Source organism: Polistes canadensis, unplaced genomic scaffold (genome assembly GCF_001313835.1).
Source record: "Polistes canadensis isolate GaletaPanama2010 unplaced genomic scaffold, ASM131383v1 scaffold_77, whole genome shotgun sequence".
Classification (NCBI taxonomy): domain Eukaryota; kingdom Metazoa; phylum Arthropoda; class Insecta; order Hymenoptera; family Vespidae; genus Polistes; species Polistes canadensis.
The window spans coordinates 187,168-204,487 of NW_014569624.1; the positions used below are offsets into that span (position 1 = coordinate 187,168).

At 32.8% G+C, this 17,320-nt stretch overlaps 1 protein-coding gene across 17 annotated transcripts in view; it reads left to right on the top strand.

The window, feature by feature from the left end:
• LOC106786576 (ELAV-like protein 1) overlaps positions 1–16,716 on the top strand; it is a 42,689-nt gene extending 25,973 nt beyond the window's left edge. For 7 of the 17 annotated variants that reach the window (XM_014748113.1, XM_014748109.1, XM_014748108.1 and 4 more), the window contains 8 exons: positions 227–462; positions 2,473–2,576; positions 2,691–2,844; positions 5,414–5,452; positions 8,273–8,525; positions 10,995–11,036; positions 13,602–13,604; positions 15,099–16,716. In XM_014748113.1, the coding sequence (XP_014603599.1) occupies positions 267–462; positions 2,473–2,576; positions 2,691–2,844; positions 5,414–5,452; positions 8,273–8,525; positions 10,995–11,036; positions 13,602–13,604; positions 15,099–15,423 (1,116 nt within the window). In that variant the 5' untranslated portion in view covers positions 227–266 and the 3' untranslated portion in view covers positions 15,424–16,716. The remainder of the gene's footprint in view (positions 1–226; positions 463–2,472; positions 2,577–2,690; positions 2,845–5,413; positions 5,453–8,272; positions 8,526–10,994; positions 11,037–13,601; positions 13,605–15,098) is intronic. The other 10 variants (XM_014748116.1, XM_014748115.1, XM_014748119.1 and 7 more) reach the window with 10 other exon arrangements.
• Positions 16,717–17,320: the final 604 nt, after the last annotated feature.

Sequence of the window (17,320 nt, forward strand, 5' to 3'; positions counted from 1 at the left end):
TCGAACCCGTAAAAGGGAGAGTAAAAAGATGAATTAAGGAAAGGTGTTTTAACCGATGACACTGGAACGAGGATTTGGAATACACATATATTTATTTTTTTTTTTTTTTTTTTTTTTTTTTTTTTTTTTTTTTTAGCGAGATCGGGTTTATAGGAAGTCGTAAGATCGATCGATCAAGTCATTTGGAATAATCAATTTGAATTGTTCTGCTTTCTCTATTTTTTAGATTTCGTACGTAGTTAGTGACGACCCCTCAGAAGAGTGCAATGATGGCGAACGGAATGGACACCGTTGTACAACAAAATGGAGGATCCACCCTCGGACAGACATCGCAGGAGGAGTCGAAAACGAATCTCATCGTCAATTATTTGCCTCAAAGTATGACGCAGGATGAGATCCGTTCTCTCTTTTCGAGTATAGGAGAGGTCGAGAGCTGCAAGCTTATCCGCGACAAACTTACCGGTAAGAAATTTCAATCAATCGGTTATTATTAAGTAATCTGAGTTATATATATAAACTATATTATATAAATGATATAAATAAATATATATATTTATATATTTATTTATTTCATGGTTTATTAATATTATTATAATTCGACGTAAAACAAAATAATTAATAAATTCAATTTCTCCCGTTTTTTTTTTTATTAAGGCTAATTTTATAATTACTCTTGTAAATATATAATTATAAATACGTATATGCATTGCATATGTATGTACATGTATATAGATTTCTTTATACGTTCCATGGCTAATTTCTTTTTAAATCATTGAAACAACAATGCATCGTGAGTTGCTAGTTTTACGAATGCTAGAACAAGAAAATGGATTAAAAATTGCTATATATATATGAAGGAGAAGGGAAAGCAATTCAAAGAAAGAGAGAAAGAGAGAAGGAAAGAGAACACCTGTCAGTAACAGCTGTTATTCTACGTTTTCTAATCGGATTCTCACGATAAAATCGATTTGCCTGAAATTTTATCGATTATAACTAGTAGACTGAACAGTTTAACAATCACGTAGGCGTATATAATAATGGCGAAATATCATTAGAATCCTACTATTCGCGAACGTGCAAATACACGTATTTCTAAAACGAATCATTTCTAATAATGTTTTCTTTTTTTTAATCGTTCCTTTAGTAAAATGATTATTAATGTTACGAAATATTTCTAAACACTGTTGTGCAACTGCATAATTATTTGAATAAAAGATAGAAAAAAAAATGAATAAAGAAAAACAAAACAAAAATGGAAAAAAGCAAAGAAGATCGTCTTCATTGCAAAGTGATGACGTAATTTGGGCGTCAAGAGAGAGTACACACAAAGTATTGGCTTCTCTACTAGCTAGTAGATCTATTTCGCTAAATAGAGGATGAGGGCATGGCTTATAAACTTGGACGATTATAAATACGCGAAATGTTGTATAAATCCTCTTCCACGAATAGTGACTATTATTTCAGGACAGTGGTTGTGAGCATCGTTTTGTTGTTACTTCGATGAATTGAAAAAAAAGGTTATTCGAGAAGAAGTACAAATTTATATCGCACCAAAACAAAGATAAAAAAATTTTTAATATTTTGTGCAATAAGATGAAAAAATAAAGAGAAAACTAAATAATAAATCGATGAATAGATAAATAGGAAAATAGATAGATAGATAAATTGATAGATGGATAGATGGGGATAGATAAATAGATAAATAGATAAAATGAAAACGTGCGTAGACGTTGCGTCTCTATTTTTGGCAAGTAAAGAGCGGGGGCGTCATTTGGTTTGAAGCTTTGCCGCTTTATGCTTGACCTCACTGCGTGTAAAATTGCAGGACCGTATCAAACGTGGGTGGGAGTGTGTGCTCTTTTTCGAAATTTCACGTCATCGTTTTTGCGCACGATATATATCTATATGTTTGTATATATACATATCTATATATATATATATCTACATATACATACGGTGAGTCAAAAGTACATATGTTCTCAAATTTTGTGAATTCGTTTCTTGATATAAAGTGTGTGAATCAATAATTTTATTAGTTATCGCTGCTTTAAAATTTTCATTAGAAGTCAGTAGTATCAAATGATGGCTGAAGAAAAATATCTTGTTATTGTTTCCATTTTTGTATTTCTATAATAAAGCGTCTTGAACATAATATTCATAGAAATAATTTATTCACACTTTATATCGGGAAACACGTTTCTAAAATTTGAAATCATATATTTTTTGCTCATCCTATATATATGTTAGCATTGATGTTACAATTATTTATATTGTAAAATAAATCAGAATTCTGTAAAAGATATTTTAACTTATTGTTAGTCGATTGTCGTATTTACCGACATAAATAATGATAATATTTGAAGCGATAGCATAGTTTATTGCATCATTCTGTATCTATTGTATTTTGATGATATCTTTCATTCCATGAATTGCATCTTTTAATAATAATCATACTTATTTCTTTACTTGCAGGTCAGAGTTTGGGATATGGCTTCGTTAATTACCATCGACCTGAAGACGCTGAGAAGGCCATAAACACGCTTAATGGTCTTCGTCTGCAAAATAAAACGATCAAGGTCAGTCTAGAAAATACATTAGTAATAAAATTTAATGTACCTAGTCTCAGATAAGATTGTATCTATAATTCTGCTGATTTTTCACTTTATTAATTGAAGCCTCACTTTTGTCAGGTATCGTACGCGAGACCGAGCAGTGAAGCAATCAAAGGTGCGAACCTTTACGTGAGTGGTTTGCCGAAGAATATGACGCAGTCGGACTTAGAGAACCTTTTCAATCCTTACGGAAGGATCATTACTTCTCGAATACTCTGCGACAACATCACTGGTAAGTTGTCGAGGGAGCCAAGAAACAAGATAATGCATCATGTTAATCTTGCATTCGATAGATATAAACGACACACAATTAAGTTTTTATTTAGAACTACAAAAAAGAAAGAATAAAAAAAAAGAATGGAATTTTTGGCCACGAGGGAGGAATGGCTATAAACGTGGAGGAGTCGAATTCTAAGATAAATAGAAAACCTACTGCACGCAACATTAGGTGTATAAACAGCAAATTAGAAATAATATGTTATATACTTTATTAAATATTTATAATCGCGCGTTTCAAACACGTCCGGGTGATGGGGCTTCTATTATTGATTCTTTGCAAAAAAAAAGATCGTAATCTCTGTGTACTTTCTCGATTCGATCTCATCATTTTATATCGTGAGGTGATACATTAATAAATACGTTCCCACGCCTTTGTTCTAACGACAGAAAGAAAAGGAAATAAAATAAAACAAAAAAAATCAATTTAACATTGAAATTTCCCGCTTCCGGTATACGGTTTACGATCGAAAAACAAATTATCATGTTGGTTGTTGCAAAAAACTACTAAACTATATTAATGAACCCTCAACCTTGTATTGAGTTTGATCTCAAAAAAGGCGGATGAAAAAGCATATGCGACGAGAAAAAAAAAAGAAAGAGAAGGATAGGTGAGTAGGCCATGGGGTTGAAGTTGTATGTGGGCTGGGTCGGTGCGCCTTTCATCGTAGTGAGAACGAAAATACGATCATGAAAAATGATAATCGTGGTCAGTGAATGAGAACCGTCGTCATATTGGTTGCTATTTTTCCGTTTTTTTTTTTTTTTTTTTCATTTTTTACCCGTTCTACAATTATTTCTCTCTCTCTTTTTCTTTCTCTCTTACTCTTTCTATTTTTGTCTCCTGGAAATCGTTATATTTGTTATTTTTTATTATTTTTTATTTACTAGTTCCTTCGTTTCCAACAGGAGCATCAATTAAAACAGTAATGATAATAATAATAATACTTAATAGTTGTAATAAAAATTATAATAGAGTTATTATACTTCCACGATATAACAATTTCAAAGTACGATAAGCTTCTTAAAAGTTATTTGTTTTTTATTTTTGTTCGTCGTAATCCGATATATACCATGAACCCTGATCTTGACCTCCCTGTTTGCACACACAGTCTCATGGCCTATCCACTTCTTCACCGTTTATATCTCATACCCGTCGCTTATTTTCTCCTCGGACAACCAACCCTAGTTCTCCACTCTCTTATATCTATGAGATATCTTTTTCTGTTTAGTTATATTGTCCAAACTCCTTAAAGTGTTTAATTATACAAGAATGGTTAATTTTAATGGCCATTATAATGGCTAGAATTATTTTAATATAATTATGATAATTATAATTTTTGTTCGTTCCGATGAGAGAATAATAATTGTTATCGATAATGAGATTGTTAATAAAAAAAAAAAAAAAAAAAAAAAAAAAAAAGAAAAAAAAGAAAGAAAGAAAGAAATAAGGAGAAAAAAAAAACGAAGAAAATTAAAATAATTGATGTCAATTAATTATTCGGCAAGGAGAAATATGTATATGTATATTACGTGTTCTTTTCTCGCTTTATCCATTTTTTTCTTTTTTTCGTTCTCTCCTCGTTGCGAGCTCGCATCCACTTTTTATAAGTCTTTTTAATACCGCATGAAAAAAAAAAAAAATTCCTCGAATTTTTATACTCTTTCTATTACTATATGTACGTTTGTTTTCGGCGACGAAGCCCCTCCCCTCACCCTCGCGATCTACCGTATATATGTTAAGTATCATGAAGGAAAGTAGCGTGTAAAATAAAAACACGAAAATCGCTCTCCCCTTATTTGAGACATTTTTCATTTTGACGGCGTTCTTCTGTTACGCTTTATCCTTCATCTTTTACGTTATAACGTTCTCTATTTATTTCTTATACAAACAATTGTCGGCGAATATTTAAATAAATAAATAAATAAGCGATGCATTCGGCAACAAAATAATTGTCTTCTATGCAAAATAAATTCGAGGTAATAATATTACTTATCGCGGTTATAATAACATAACGTAAAATATTTTTCATTTCTTTTCGTAAATTCTTCAATAATTGTTCATTCAGACGGAAGACAAGAAAACTTCATGACAATTCGGATTATATATTATTTTTCGAACGCGCGTATCGATATATATATATATATATATGATTTATTTTGCGTTCAAATCTCCCGCGTAATTCACAATGTATGACAATATGGCGGGTCTATTGCCAAATGCATTTATTTCTCGTGTATAAAACGAACGCGTAACGATTCCTCGTGCTGAGCGCGAAATTTAAATATATATATATGCGTGCGTGCGCGTGTGTATTTTTGTGTGTTGTCAGTCTGATACATATGTACACACATGTATATGTATATATGTACATATTAATGAATGTAAAAAAAAAAAAAAGAAAACGAAAAAAAAGAATACGCCTCCTGCGTTGTTGTGTTGAGTCGGCAAAAATAAGGGGCGAGCGAAACCGTGCTTTCAAAGTTGACTTTAACGAGATATGATTTTTTCCGTTTCTGTTTAGTACGACAGTTTGTGCTCGGCGGCGGAGACAATTTGCCCGGTACGTAACTCATAACTCTCTTTTTTCTTTTCCCTCATTTTCCTAATTAAAGAAAAAGAGAATAGACAAGAAAACGTCTCTCTTTCTCTCTCTCTCTCTTTGTCTCTTTCTCTCTCTCTCTCTCTCTCTCTCTGTCTCTATATATATCTATCTATCTATTTTCTCTCTCATTATTGCGCGCGAGCTTCTTGCGATTTTTGGAATCGCAACACATTATATTCAGCATACACACAAACACACATACACACACACTTTCAGACTCGTAGACATATAATACTTCAATCAATTCACGCTATCATTCATTTTGTTTATAACGTATTGCAGGAAAATCAAAACGGTTCGTAGAATGATTTCACAAAATTTCAATCATTTCGATGCCATTTTGTGACCTTTACAATAAGTTTACCACGATCGGTTAAAAATTAATTTTCAATTTTGAATGAACATTACTTTTCTTCATTTGTCCTTATGATAATTATTATTATTATAAATATTGTTAAATTAAATAAACAATATAATTTTCGTTAAAAACTAATTATTCGAACAGTAATGGTAATCAGTAACAGGTAAACAAACTGTCAAGAAAGTTTAGTGTTACATATAAATTATAGAAAAACGAAACTTTTAATTCTCGTTTGTTTAAAAATTGCTTGTATTAATATTCAGATATATACAAATGTGATTGGATTAAAATAATGCTACGAATTGATTTGTTTTACTTGTCATTAATGAAAAAGTCACAGTTTCGATGCATGGTCGAGGATTAGAATGAATGTAATTATTTGGTGAATGAAAAATTGATTTCAATCATTTTCTCCTGATCGTGTTTTTCGAAAAAGAATGACAGAGACGGAATATTATTGTGTTTAATAGTAATTTTTACTGTAATATCCTCGACCAAGTGCCGAATGATGCGATATTCATTGTACGATGATTGCAAAATGAGAAAGAACAAATAAGAAATAAGAGAATAATTTATGTTTTTTTTATTCTTTTCTCTTCTCTCTTATTTCGTATGATTTCGAAGCTAATCTTGTTTTTTTTTGTCTCTTTTTTCGTACTTTGCACAACACACAAAAAAACAATCAAGCTAAAGACGAACAAAAACATGCAACGAGCTAACGAATACAATTAAATACATACGCACAAATGTGCATATGCAGAAATGGCACATGTACAAAATATAATATAACGCACAAAAAACACACAAATCACACGAGACGAACGTATACTATTACACAGAGACGAAAAAATAAAACACACGCACACACCCAGAGTTCCTCCTGAGCGCTATTTTTGTTTCTTTACGCTTTTTGTCGTTCATTATGATTATTATTTGCAATATTATATATTATATAGCAACATATTTTTCTATATACAATATTACGTATATTTCAATGCGCGACAACTCGCTCTCTTTTTCTTGTTCCTTCCTACCGCGATATATCCGTTTCATTTGAACAATGATGAATGATTATGATTATCATTACTATTATTGTTATTATTATTATATTTGTGACAATTATGTTGATTATGGTGACTATGACGATGATAATAATTGTGCAATTGATTTAATATGATGATGGTGATAATGATGATGATTATGATGACGTTTATGATGATTATGATTAATTTAATTATGATGATGATGTTGATGATGATGATGAGTATGACGATGATGATGATGAGGATGATGATGATGATGTTGATGATGATGATGATGAAGATACAAAAAGACAAAAAAGCAAGACGGCATATTTTTGTCAGATGTAAAGAAACGAATCTGCGCGCACCGAGCCACTCACTTTTTTTATGAATAAAAACCACTGCGTCGACGTATCGATTTTTCTCATTTTGTCATTCTCGTCGATTTGCATCGACGAGATTTTCAACGAATCGATCGAGTCGCAGGATGATACAAACTTTATTCTCCGTTGGGAAAACAATCAACGACGTACACCTATTCAATTGTAATAGAAAATTATTTTTATTGGATCAAATATTTTTTGTTAAGATTAAGAGTGACGCCATGATTGTATTTTCAACGAATTTGGACAAATAACTACGATCAAAAATTAGACTCTGCAACAATAGAGTTCTAACTCTTGTCGAGATTTTTCGACGATTGGTAAAATACGAACTTTGTCGATCGTGGTTATCTTTTTTCTATTTCTTTCTCTTTCTCTTTTTCTCTCAAATTAAACAAAAATAAAAGAAAAAAGAAAATATTAAATGAGACCTTATTAATATTAAAAAAAAATATTGTTTTGCAATTTAAGCGACAAGGAATCGTACACGACAATGAAGATATTATTACTAAATTACACGTATATCATTTAAAGACATTTACGGTGACTGACATTCTATCTTAGTCTCATGGATCGTATATAAATGATCAAAATTTCAAAAATAACCTAATAGCATAAACATATTATGATCCATGCGACATAGAACACGTTAATCTTCTTTTCGTTTCTCTTCAAAACCAACGAATATTTTCTCTATTCCTGTCGCTAAATTCGCAACTGTCTATTTTTTTTTGTTCTTAACCGTTTTAGTGCCAGGGGTTTTGAACAATCCATGTCGGGATCGTACCGATAGCGCTTTGTTTCAATTTAAACCCCGAGAAATGCGGGATCGTCGCGATAGCGCTGCTCATTATTAACTTTAGCGTTGTATGGCCCTAAAACGGTTAATGATCATCATATTATATAATTATCGGCAAATTAGCGAATAATAATCGATATCTCTTTTGTCTTTTTTTTCTTCTCCCGTAACCCACCCCATCGACAAAAACTGTGGATCGATGAACAACGACAGGCTTGTCGAAAGGGGTCGGTTTTATAAGGTTTGACCAACGTGTCGAGGCCGAAAGGGCGATTCAAGAACTGAATGGAAGCGTTCCAAAGGGCTCGAGTGAGCCGATCACCGTCAAATTTGCCAACAATCCAAGCAACAACAAGGCGATACCGCCGTTGGCCTATCTGGCACCCCAGGCGACACGTCGCTTTGGCGGCCCGATCCACCATCCAACTGGCCGCTTCAGGTACATTCCACTGTCGCCACTATCCAGGTACCTACTCGCCTCTACTCGCTCTACCCAAAAATCTCGTTCTCTATTTCTTTTATATTATCACTATTCTCACTGTCTCTCTCTCTCTCTCTCTCTCTCTCTCTCTCTCTCTCTCTCTCTCTATCTCTCTCTTATCTGTATTTATCTATTGATCTTTTCATTATAATCTCATTATCTTCAATTCCAACAAATTCTTACCTTCCTACCTGTATCNCATTATAATCTCATTATCTTCAATTCCAACAAATTCTTACCTTCCTACCTGTATCATTCTTTTATTTCATCTAAGCGCACAAAATCAAGAAACAATCGACCAAATCGATCGATCAATCCATAGGCTGATCCTAGGATCTCCATAGGTTTCTTCCATTTTTCCTCTCTCTCTTTTTCTCTCTCTCTCTCTCTCTGTCTTTTTCTATCTTTCTCTATCTTTCTCTATCTTTATCCTGTTTGTCTTATCCGTCATTTTAAACAAGAAGAAATAAATTATTTTCCGAACGATGCTTTTTTACTTTATTTCGATGATTTTTTTTTGTTTTCACAGTCCATCCTGATCTGGCGAGTAAGAAAACGTAATATAATAGAGATTAAGAAGGAGAGTTAGAGAACTATTTTTAGAATGATTTCTATTACACTACTTATAAATACATTCTCTTTGTCATTTAATCTCTTTTTCTCTCTTTATCTCTCTCTGTCACTATCTCTCTTTCTTTTTCTCATTTTTTTCTCTAACTCGTCGTTGTTAACGTCGGAAGGAGGAGGATTGCTCGAGTTAGTGAAGAAATTAACGAATTTACTTTCACACGGGATTTGTGACGAGACGGTCTGCCGCGAGTGCGAAACAAGAAAAATTCATCAAGTCGAACATACTTTTCTATTTACTTTTTTTTACTCCTTGCTATTATTTTATTTTTTTATTGTTTTCATTTCCATCTATAAAAATAAAGCATTTTGCAGTAAAGTGACAATTAAATGGTTTGCTTCCTCGAAAGAGGACCTCTCATATATAGATATATATATAAATTTTTTTTCTTTTCTTTTTTTGTGTTTTATTTATTTATTTATTTATTTATCTTTATTTCGTTTATAATCAAAATCATAAAATTCGTGAGTTGTGATATTAGATATTTTATTTTGTGTCGTCTAACATAGCAAAATCCTCGTCCTTTCTACATCTTTGTGGTGGCTCTGTGATGTTGTCATTTATATACATGTACATATGTACATGTATATTATATATTCCGCTTTATATAAGTATAATTATATTTCCCAATACCCGTGTTGATTAAATAATATGGTGGAGCAAACGATTCGTTTGATCGATCGATTTATCTCTATTTCATCTGTTTCATTTATGCACTAAATCGTTTATTTTCCTTCACTCTTTCTCTTTCTTTCTTTATTTCTCTTTCTCTCTCTTTTATTCTCCCTCTTTTTTCCCCTCTTTTTTCATTTCTCCTTTCTGTTCCTGTTTTCTTCATCTTTTTATCCTATGTTCCATCCTTTTTATTTCCATTTCTGTTCATCAACAACGTTTCTTATGTTTTTTGAATAACGCGTCTTTCCTTTATCGATTATATGTCATGCATACCTGTACTTATGACAGTGGATTAAATTACAAAAAATGACAAAAATTGATTTTATAATTTATATAATATTATATAATTTTGTATATTATAAAATAAATCATAAAATCAATTATTTCAATTTTTTTGGTATAATTGATCTACTGTTATAATTACTGATAACATGTATACGAAAATAAATTGCATATTTTTTCCACGGTTATGCATGTATTTATAATTTTTTGAGCCATTTTGTGCGGTCACGTGTGTACTTTTTTCGGATTCGCGATAGACACAATTTAAAAAAAAGAAAAAAAATATATCAGAAGTAACGGAAAAAGTATGTATGAATATAATAATATCCCTTTCTAAGTATATTTTTTGAGTAGTTAACGCTTTTGCTTTTGCTTGCGTTTTTTATCAGTTACATTTTGCCGCCCTCTTTCGTGACCCTTAAATCCACTTGTATCAATTTTATTTCAAAGTTTCGTTGCTCCCCCCCTTTCCTTTTCTTTCGTTCTTTTCCCTTTTCTCTTTTTTCTCTTCTCTTTCTCTTACTCTCTCTTAATTTCTTCTCTCTCTCTCTATCTCTCTCTATCTCTTTCTCTCTCTTTCTCTCTTTTTCCTTCTCTTTCTTTCTTTCCCGATTCCTAACCCAATCCTTAGATTGATTCAGGAAACAAGAAAAAATGAAAAAGAACAAACGGAAGTGCGACTCATAGAAAGTAGTGAAGTATGTTTTGCATCAAAATCAAAATCCAAAATCCAATAATTTTAAAAAAAAAAAAAAAAAGAAAAAAACGAAAAAAAAATACTAGGAAGCGCCCGACTTTTATCCCGACTTTTTTGGCTCGATCCCGGAGTATCTATCTTCTTACGTTGTTCTTTTTGTGTTTTGTTTTAGCACTGGCAAGGCCATGCTTGCCATTAACAAAGGCTTACAGAGGTCAGTATTTTTTTCGTTACTACCAAAGTATGTTCCTCCCTTTTCTGTTCCATTGGTTCACTTCTTTCTTGCCATTTTGTTTGGTCTCTCTTTCTTTCTCTCTCTCTCTCTATCTCTTTCTCTCTCTCTCTCACTCTCTCTCGCTTTTTCTATCTTTTTGTTATTTTGTGGTTTTTTTTAGTACTATCTGCGTGTGTTTACCTTGTTTGGTTTAATTGGTCCATCGTTTTTCTTTCTTTCTTCCATCTCATTTTCTCTCTCTCTCTCTCTCTCTCTCTCTCTTTCTTTCTTTCTCTTTGTTCCTCTGTCTCAAACTATCTCTCAAACTTTCTCGAACTCTAACTCTTTCTCTTTAACTTTCTATCTATCTATCTATCTATCTATCTATCTATCTATCTATCCATCTGTCTCTCCGTTTCTCTGTATGTCTGTCTGTCTGTCTGTCTGTCTAATTGTCTGATTGTGTGACCGTCTGTTTTTTTTTCTCTCTCTCTCTCTCTCTCTCTCTCTCTTTCTCTTTCTCTCTATATATTTTCTTTACTCTATACTTTTATCACACTTCGTACTTTTTCTCTCACGAGTATGCACACGATGCTCTCCAGTTACATGCACGCGATGACGGTACAGCTAATACGGTCGACGATGACTCCGGGGCTCTTTTTTCCTTCTTTACTCTTTTTCTTTTTTTTTTCTTTTCTTTTATTTTCTTTTTTTTTTTTGCAAACTAAGCTACTCGAATCTATGTCGAGTGTGCCTGCAAATGGAAAGCTACAATTTCTCTTACACGGTGTGTTACATTTTTTTTTTGGTTCCTTTCCTTTCCTTTTCTTTTCGTTTTCGACTTCTTATTTTTTGCTATTGTCATGTTTTTTTTTTTATTTTTATTTCTTCCATTATTCGTTTTATTTCACCTCACGTGCATACCTACTTATTTACTTACATGTTTTTCTATCCTTTTCTTATCTTTGCTAGTAGTAACACCATTGTAGATCGCGTTATTATTTTTTGTTTGCATTCGATATATCAATTAATCCGTAGTAAAGTGTGTCTAATTCTTGTTTTTTTTGTTTTTTTCTTTTCCCCCACAAATTGTTTCTTAACAAACTTTTTTATTTCTTTTTTTGTGTGCATTGTGTGATGATGCGGTTAAATCATTTATGATTATTGTTTTATCTGTATATACAATATTAAACGAGGATATATTTTTTTTGATTCGTTTCTTATTTCCTTTTATGTTTGTTTGTTTGTTCGTTCGTTCGTTTGTTTGTTCATTAGTTTGATTGTTAGTTTGTTGTTCATATTAGTCGTTTTTGCAATAATGTAGGAAAGAACGTCCCTTCTGAGAAACTTTGAATGATATCAACCATTCGAAGCTTTATATGTAATTTTATTTGTAAGTTTTATTCATTTTATCGAAAAGATTTAGTTAATGAGAAAAAATTCGATTAACGGTATTCAATTTGGATGGTATCTATTCCATTAAGCAAATGTTTAAGAGCATAATATAATGTATGGGCATTTTTTGTAAAGTACTTTTGTTAAAAATCGATATTGTAATTAACTTCTGAAAAAGAAGAGCCCTGGATTAGAGAAAAACTTTCGGAATAACATATTGTTGCATTAATTCAATAAATTTCGAGTAATTTTTAAGGACCAATCAAACGAAGGAACAACGTAAATTTTAAACGATACCTAATATTAATCTATTGTTAAAAAATGTATTAAATCATAAGAAATACCTTGATTTGATCTAATCAAATGAACAGTTACAAAACCTATACGAGTTTGAAGAAATTTAAGAAAATTTTATTGAAGTTTTCATGGAGATGATTTATCAATAATTAATAAATAACGCAAAGAAAGATCAATATTATTAACCCTTTGTACTCGTATGCCAGTAAAGTTAATGTCATGATTTATTTCAGCAACACGAAATTCCAAAACAGCTGACATAAGTATTTAATTACAATTTTATTAAATTAAACTTTAATGATTTTCTATTTTCAATTAAAAAGTTAGCTAAATGTTTTCCTGCTAAATTATATTTAAAATTATCGAGTTGGCGGAAGGAAATGTGAAAGTAATTCCCGAGAGTGCGAAGGGTTAAATAATGCAAAAAAAAAAAAAGAATTTTCATTAAAAATTATATTTTCGTTTGAATGTATTCACGACGAACATACTTACTCGCGCACTATGTTTTACATTTCGTCGTGTTCCTTCGTAAGAGTTTTCACCCCCTGGAGAGTCCTCCTAACGAGGACGATCCATTCCCGGTTTGAGCAAAGCACACACGAAAGAAGTCTATCATCGAGTTCTTAAATACACAAATACACGTATATCTAGAAACACTTGTGCACGCTCACGTACCGGGAAGAAGAAAAGGTGTGTGTTGGTGGTCCACACGTGTTTCTCTTCCGAATATTTTAGTAATATTTCAAATGTCTCAACGTTAATAACTCATTCGATGTCAGATGCATAGTTAATTGTTAATTGTTAATCTCGGTAATTAAAATATTCAATACTCACCGAGATGTGCCCTGTTTTAACGCGGCTTGTGACGTCAAGTAGGTACGTACTCTTTTAAAACATTTGTAAATATATTCGATATCGCGATTGATCATATTTTTTCTCTTCTTTGTATTAAAAACAAAAAAAAAAAAATAAGGAAAAACAAAAAAAGAACAATATTGTGTAATATATGTGTGTGTATTTTTGATCTCGTCTTCGCCGACTGCATGTGTCGATGACAGAATTTCTTTTCTTTTTTTTTAATTTCTCTTCTCTTGTTCTTCTTTCCGATTTATTTTTTGTCTACTTTCTTTTTGAGTTCTTCTTTACTTCTATAAAAAAAAGTTTATTACTCCTTCTCGCAGGATGCATCCGACGAAGATATTCCTATTCCGTTTTTACGTATTAAAAAGATGAAATAGTTTTTATGTAGTTTATTTTAGCTTATCGGTTTAGTTTAGAATTTGAAAAATTAGAGTACGAGCGCGTTGCAGCGGACGTTATCCTCATCTCACAATTATATTTTTCATTTATGACCTATTCTACAACTTCATCTTTAATAAATTTGCATGCTCGTTTGAGAGAGTACGTTTTTTTCTTTTTTATTTTTGTTTTGTGTTTTTTTTTTTTAGGTTTTCTTTCGGCCCTCTTTCGTCGTAACCATCGTACATTATAACACGTGTTCATTTTTTTTATGTTTATATATTTATATGTATTTGAAGGATAGCGTAAAAAAGGAGGTGCGTTTTTATTTTGGATAGTTGCAGTTTTAATCTAATGTTTTATGTAAGTTTTTAACTATTAAGGAAACGAGGGAAGAAACTTTTTGCAAGTTCGTGCAAAAAAAAAAAGAATTGTGATGTTGGAAAAAGTACCTACCCTTTTTACTTCTCCAATTATCATACTATTTGTAAGATAAATCACGGTTGAACATTTCAAGTAAAGCCGTAACTTATTCGATATTTTTTTTATTACTAAATCTATTGATAATTTATGTATACTTATTTATATACCGTAACCGATCTTTACAAAAAGTTATATTTTGTAGAAATAAATTCGGAAAATAGTTGATTTGGTATTGATTTAAATGATAAATAAAACAATTTTTATATAATAATATAATAATAATTATAATTACAATTGCTATAAAGTCAAACGAATAAAAACCGTAGAAGTCGAATGTAGAATTTTAATTGAAAATTAAAAATCCGGTTATTAGAATGATTCGATCCATTAAGTGTTAAAGTTAAAATATGTCCAGTACGTTGATGACACTTTACATTCCCGTGCTGTTTTGTCCTTTTGTCGAAAAATGGCTATATATGTGCAGAAATATATACGTAGGTATACGTATTCGTGGCAAAATTCTATGGCTCGTGATTCTATCGGCAAAATGGCTCCGCGCGAAACGTAATTTTACTATAAATCGTACTATTGACTATAAAAGGAAAATAAAAGGAAAGAAATATATAAATGAAATAAAATGAAATAGAAAAAAGAAAGATTGAAGGAGAAGAGCGTCCGTTTGATCGGAACGATGGAACGGTGTTGCAGGTACAGTCCGTTGGCGGGTGACCTCCTTGCGAACTCAATGCTGCCGGGTAACGCGATGAATGGTTCCGGTTGGTGCATCTTCGTCTACAACCTGGCACCCGAGACCGAGGAAAACGTCCTGTGGCAACTCTTCGGTCCTTTCGGCGCCGTCCAGTCGGTGAAGGTTATCCGGGACCTTCAGACAAACAAGTGCAAGGGTTTCGGTTTCGTAACGATGACCAATTACGAAGAGGCGGTGGTGGCTATTCAGAGCCTGAACGGTTATACCCTTGGCAATCGCGTGCTTCAGGTTAGCTTCAAGACGAACAAAAGCAAAACCGCGTAGGGCAAACAACAACAAGCAGCAGCAGCGGCAGCTGCAGCGGCAGTGGTAGCTGCCGCTGCGGCGGATGCGGTAGCGGTAGCAGCAGCAGCCTACGATCATCGTGAGCGACTCTTACGTACGGTGGCACAGCTTCCGGTAGCTTTACCAGCTCATGTCTACACCAAGAGAACCAATCATCAGCAGCACCAGCAACAACAACACCACAACCACCACCACCACCAACATCACCACCAACAGCAACAGCAGCACCATCACCACCACTATCATCACAATCATCAGCAACAACACCAACAGCTTCATGCCGTTGGCGGTCACGTTGCTGGGAACAATAGTGCCGCCGGTAGGAGTGGTAACAATCATCCTCCTGGCAGTAACACTATCCTCCATCGTTCAACGAGCCAGAAGCAGGGTCATCCTAAACAGCCCTTTTCTCTCCAGCGCTTGCCTTCGCGCTGGCATGAGCTAACGCACTCAAAATGGCCGCCTCAGGAACATCAGCAACAGCAACATAACGCGCAACAGAAGCAGATCTCCTTCAAGAACAAGCCTACCCACCAGATGGTCAGCAATAAGAAGCAACTTCAGCAGCAGACCGAAAAAGCGTAATGTCGTGTGCATGTGTGTACTAGTATGTGAATGGAAGTATGCGTTAAAGACCAAGAAAACGGCACGGAAATTTCTTTTATAAGAACAGGGAAAGAAATAAAGAGAGAGAAAAAAAAAAGATGGAAGATGTTTATCAAGAATCGATGAAGTAAACTGCTAACTTATTCCAACCAGGCTGAAAATCGTTACCGAGAGTTCATGTGGCGGATGAGGAAATAAGATTAAAAAAAAAAAAAAATTAAAGTTCGATCGAATGTATTTTTCTTTGTCTCTGTTTCTCTCTTACTTCTTTACCTTTTCTCTGGTTCCATTTTTACTTCTAATCAAATCAGCGTCGTTTTCTTGTCCGTTTTGCAAAAAGGGATTGAAAGAGAGTGATCGATTGAATGAATGAATGAATAAATGAATAAATGAATGAATGAATGAATGAATAAGTGAGTGAGTGAGTGAGTGAGTGCATAAATGAATGAGTGAGTGAGTGAATGAGTGAATGGAAATTATTGAAAAAATCGGTAAGAAGTTGATTATCCATCAAAGATTCTTATATATTCACGACGTATGTATGAAAAACATAAAAAAAAGAGGGGTTGAACGTTGTTAAGGCGGTAAAGTCAAAAAGATCAATCAATACGTCAGCTTGCTTTTTTAAAGTAAAAAGCAGGAAAAAGGAAAAATAGAGAGAAAAAAGAAAAAAAATAGAAGAAAGAAAAAACGGGACAGGGCTCGCATCAGTAAAAGTTTGAGGCGAGTGGGCTGCTATTGCTAACCATGTTTTACGTACTTAAATCTAGTTCAATTCTTAACAATCCTTACTGTTTAAGCGAGTATATTACGAAACTGTGTAATGGTCTTCACTGTTGAATCAGAAAGAGCCGAAAAACAAACAGAGAAAGATTGAGAGAGTGAATGAGCGAGTGAACGATTATGCGAGCAAAAGAGTGTGAGTGAGCACGAGAAAAGATATATAATATATGTACGTAGTGTGTGTGTATATATATACATATATATTTGTATATATTATACACATACATTTTACAATATATATATATATATATATATATATATATTTAAATATATAGTACCTACTTTACAGATAGAGTGACATATGTTACGTCCAGCTGTTAATACGTGTCACGCGTTCACCTACAGTTTATAATCGTGTGATACACAATTTAAAACAAGGTGTGACGCATAATCCTACATCGCAATTTTCACATTGATATCTCCTATCAATGGTATCCACAGTTCGTTATGTGGATGCCGACTAAAGTCGGCGTTGGTATTGAAAGAG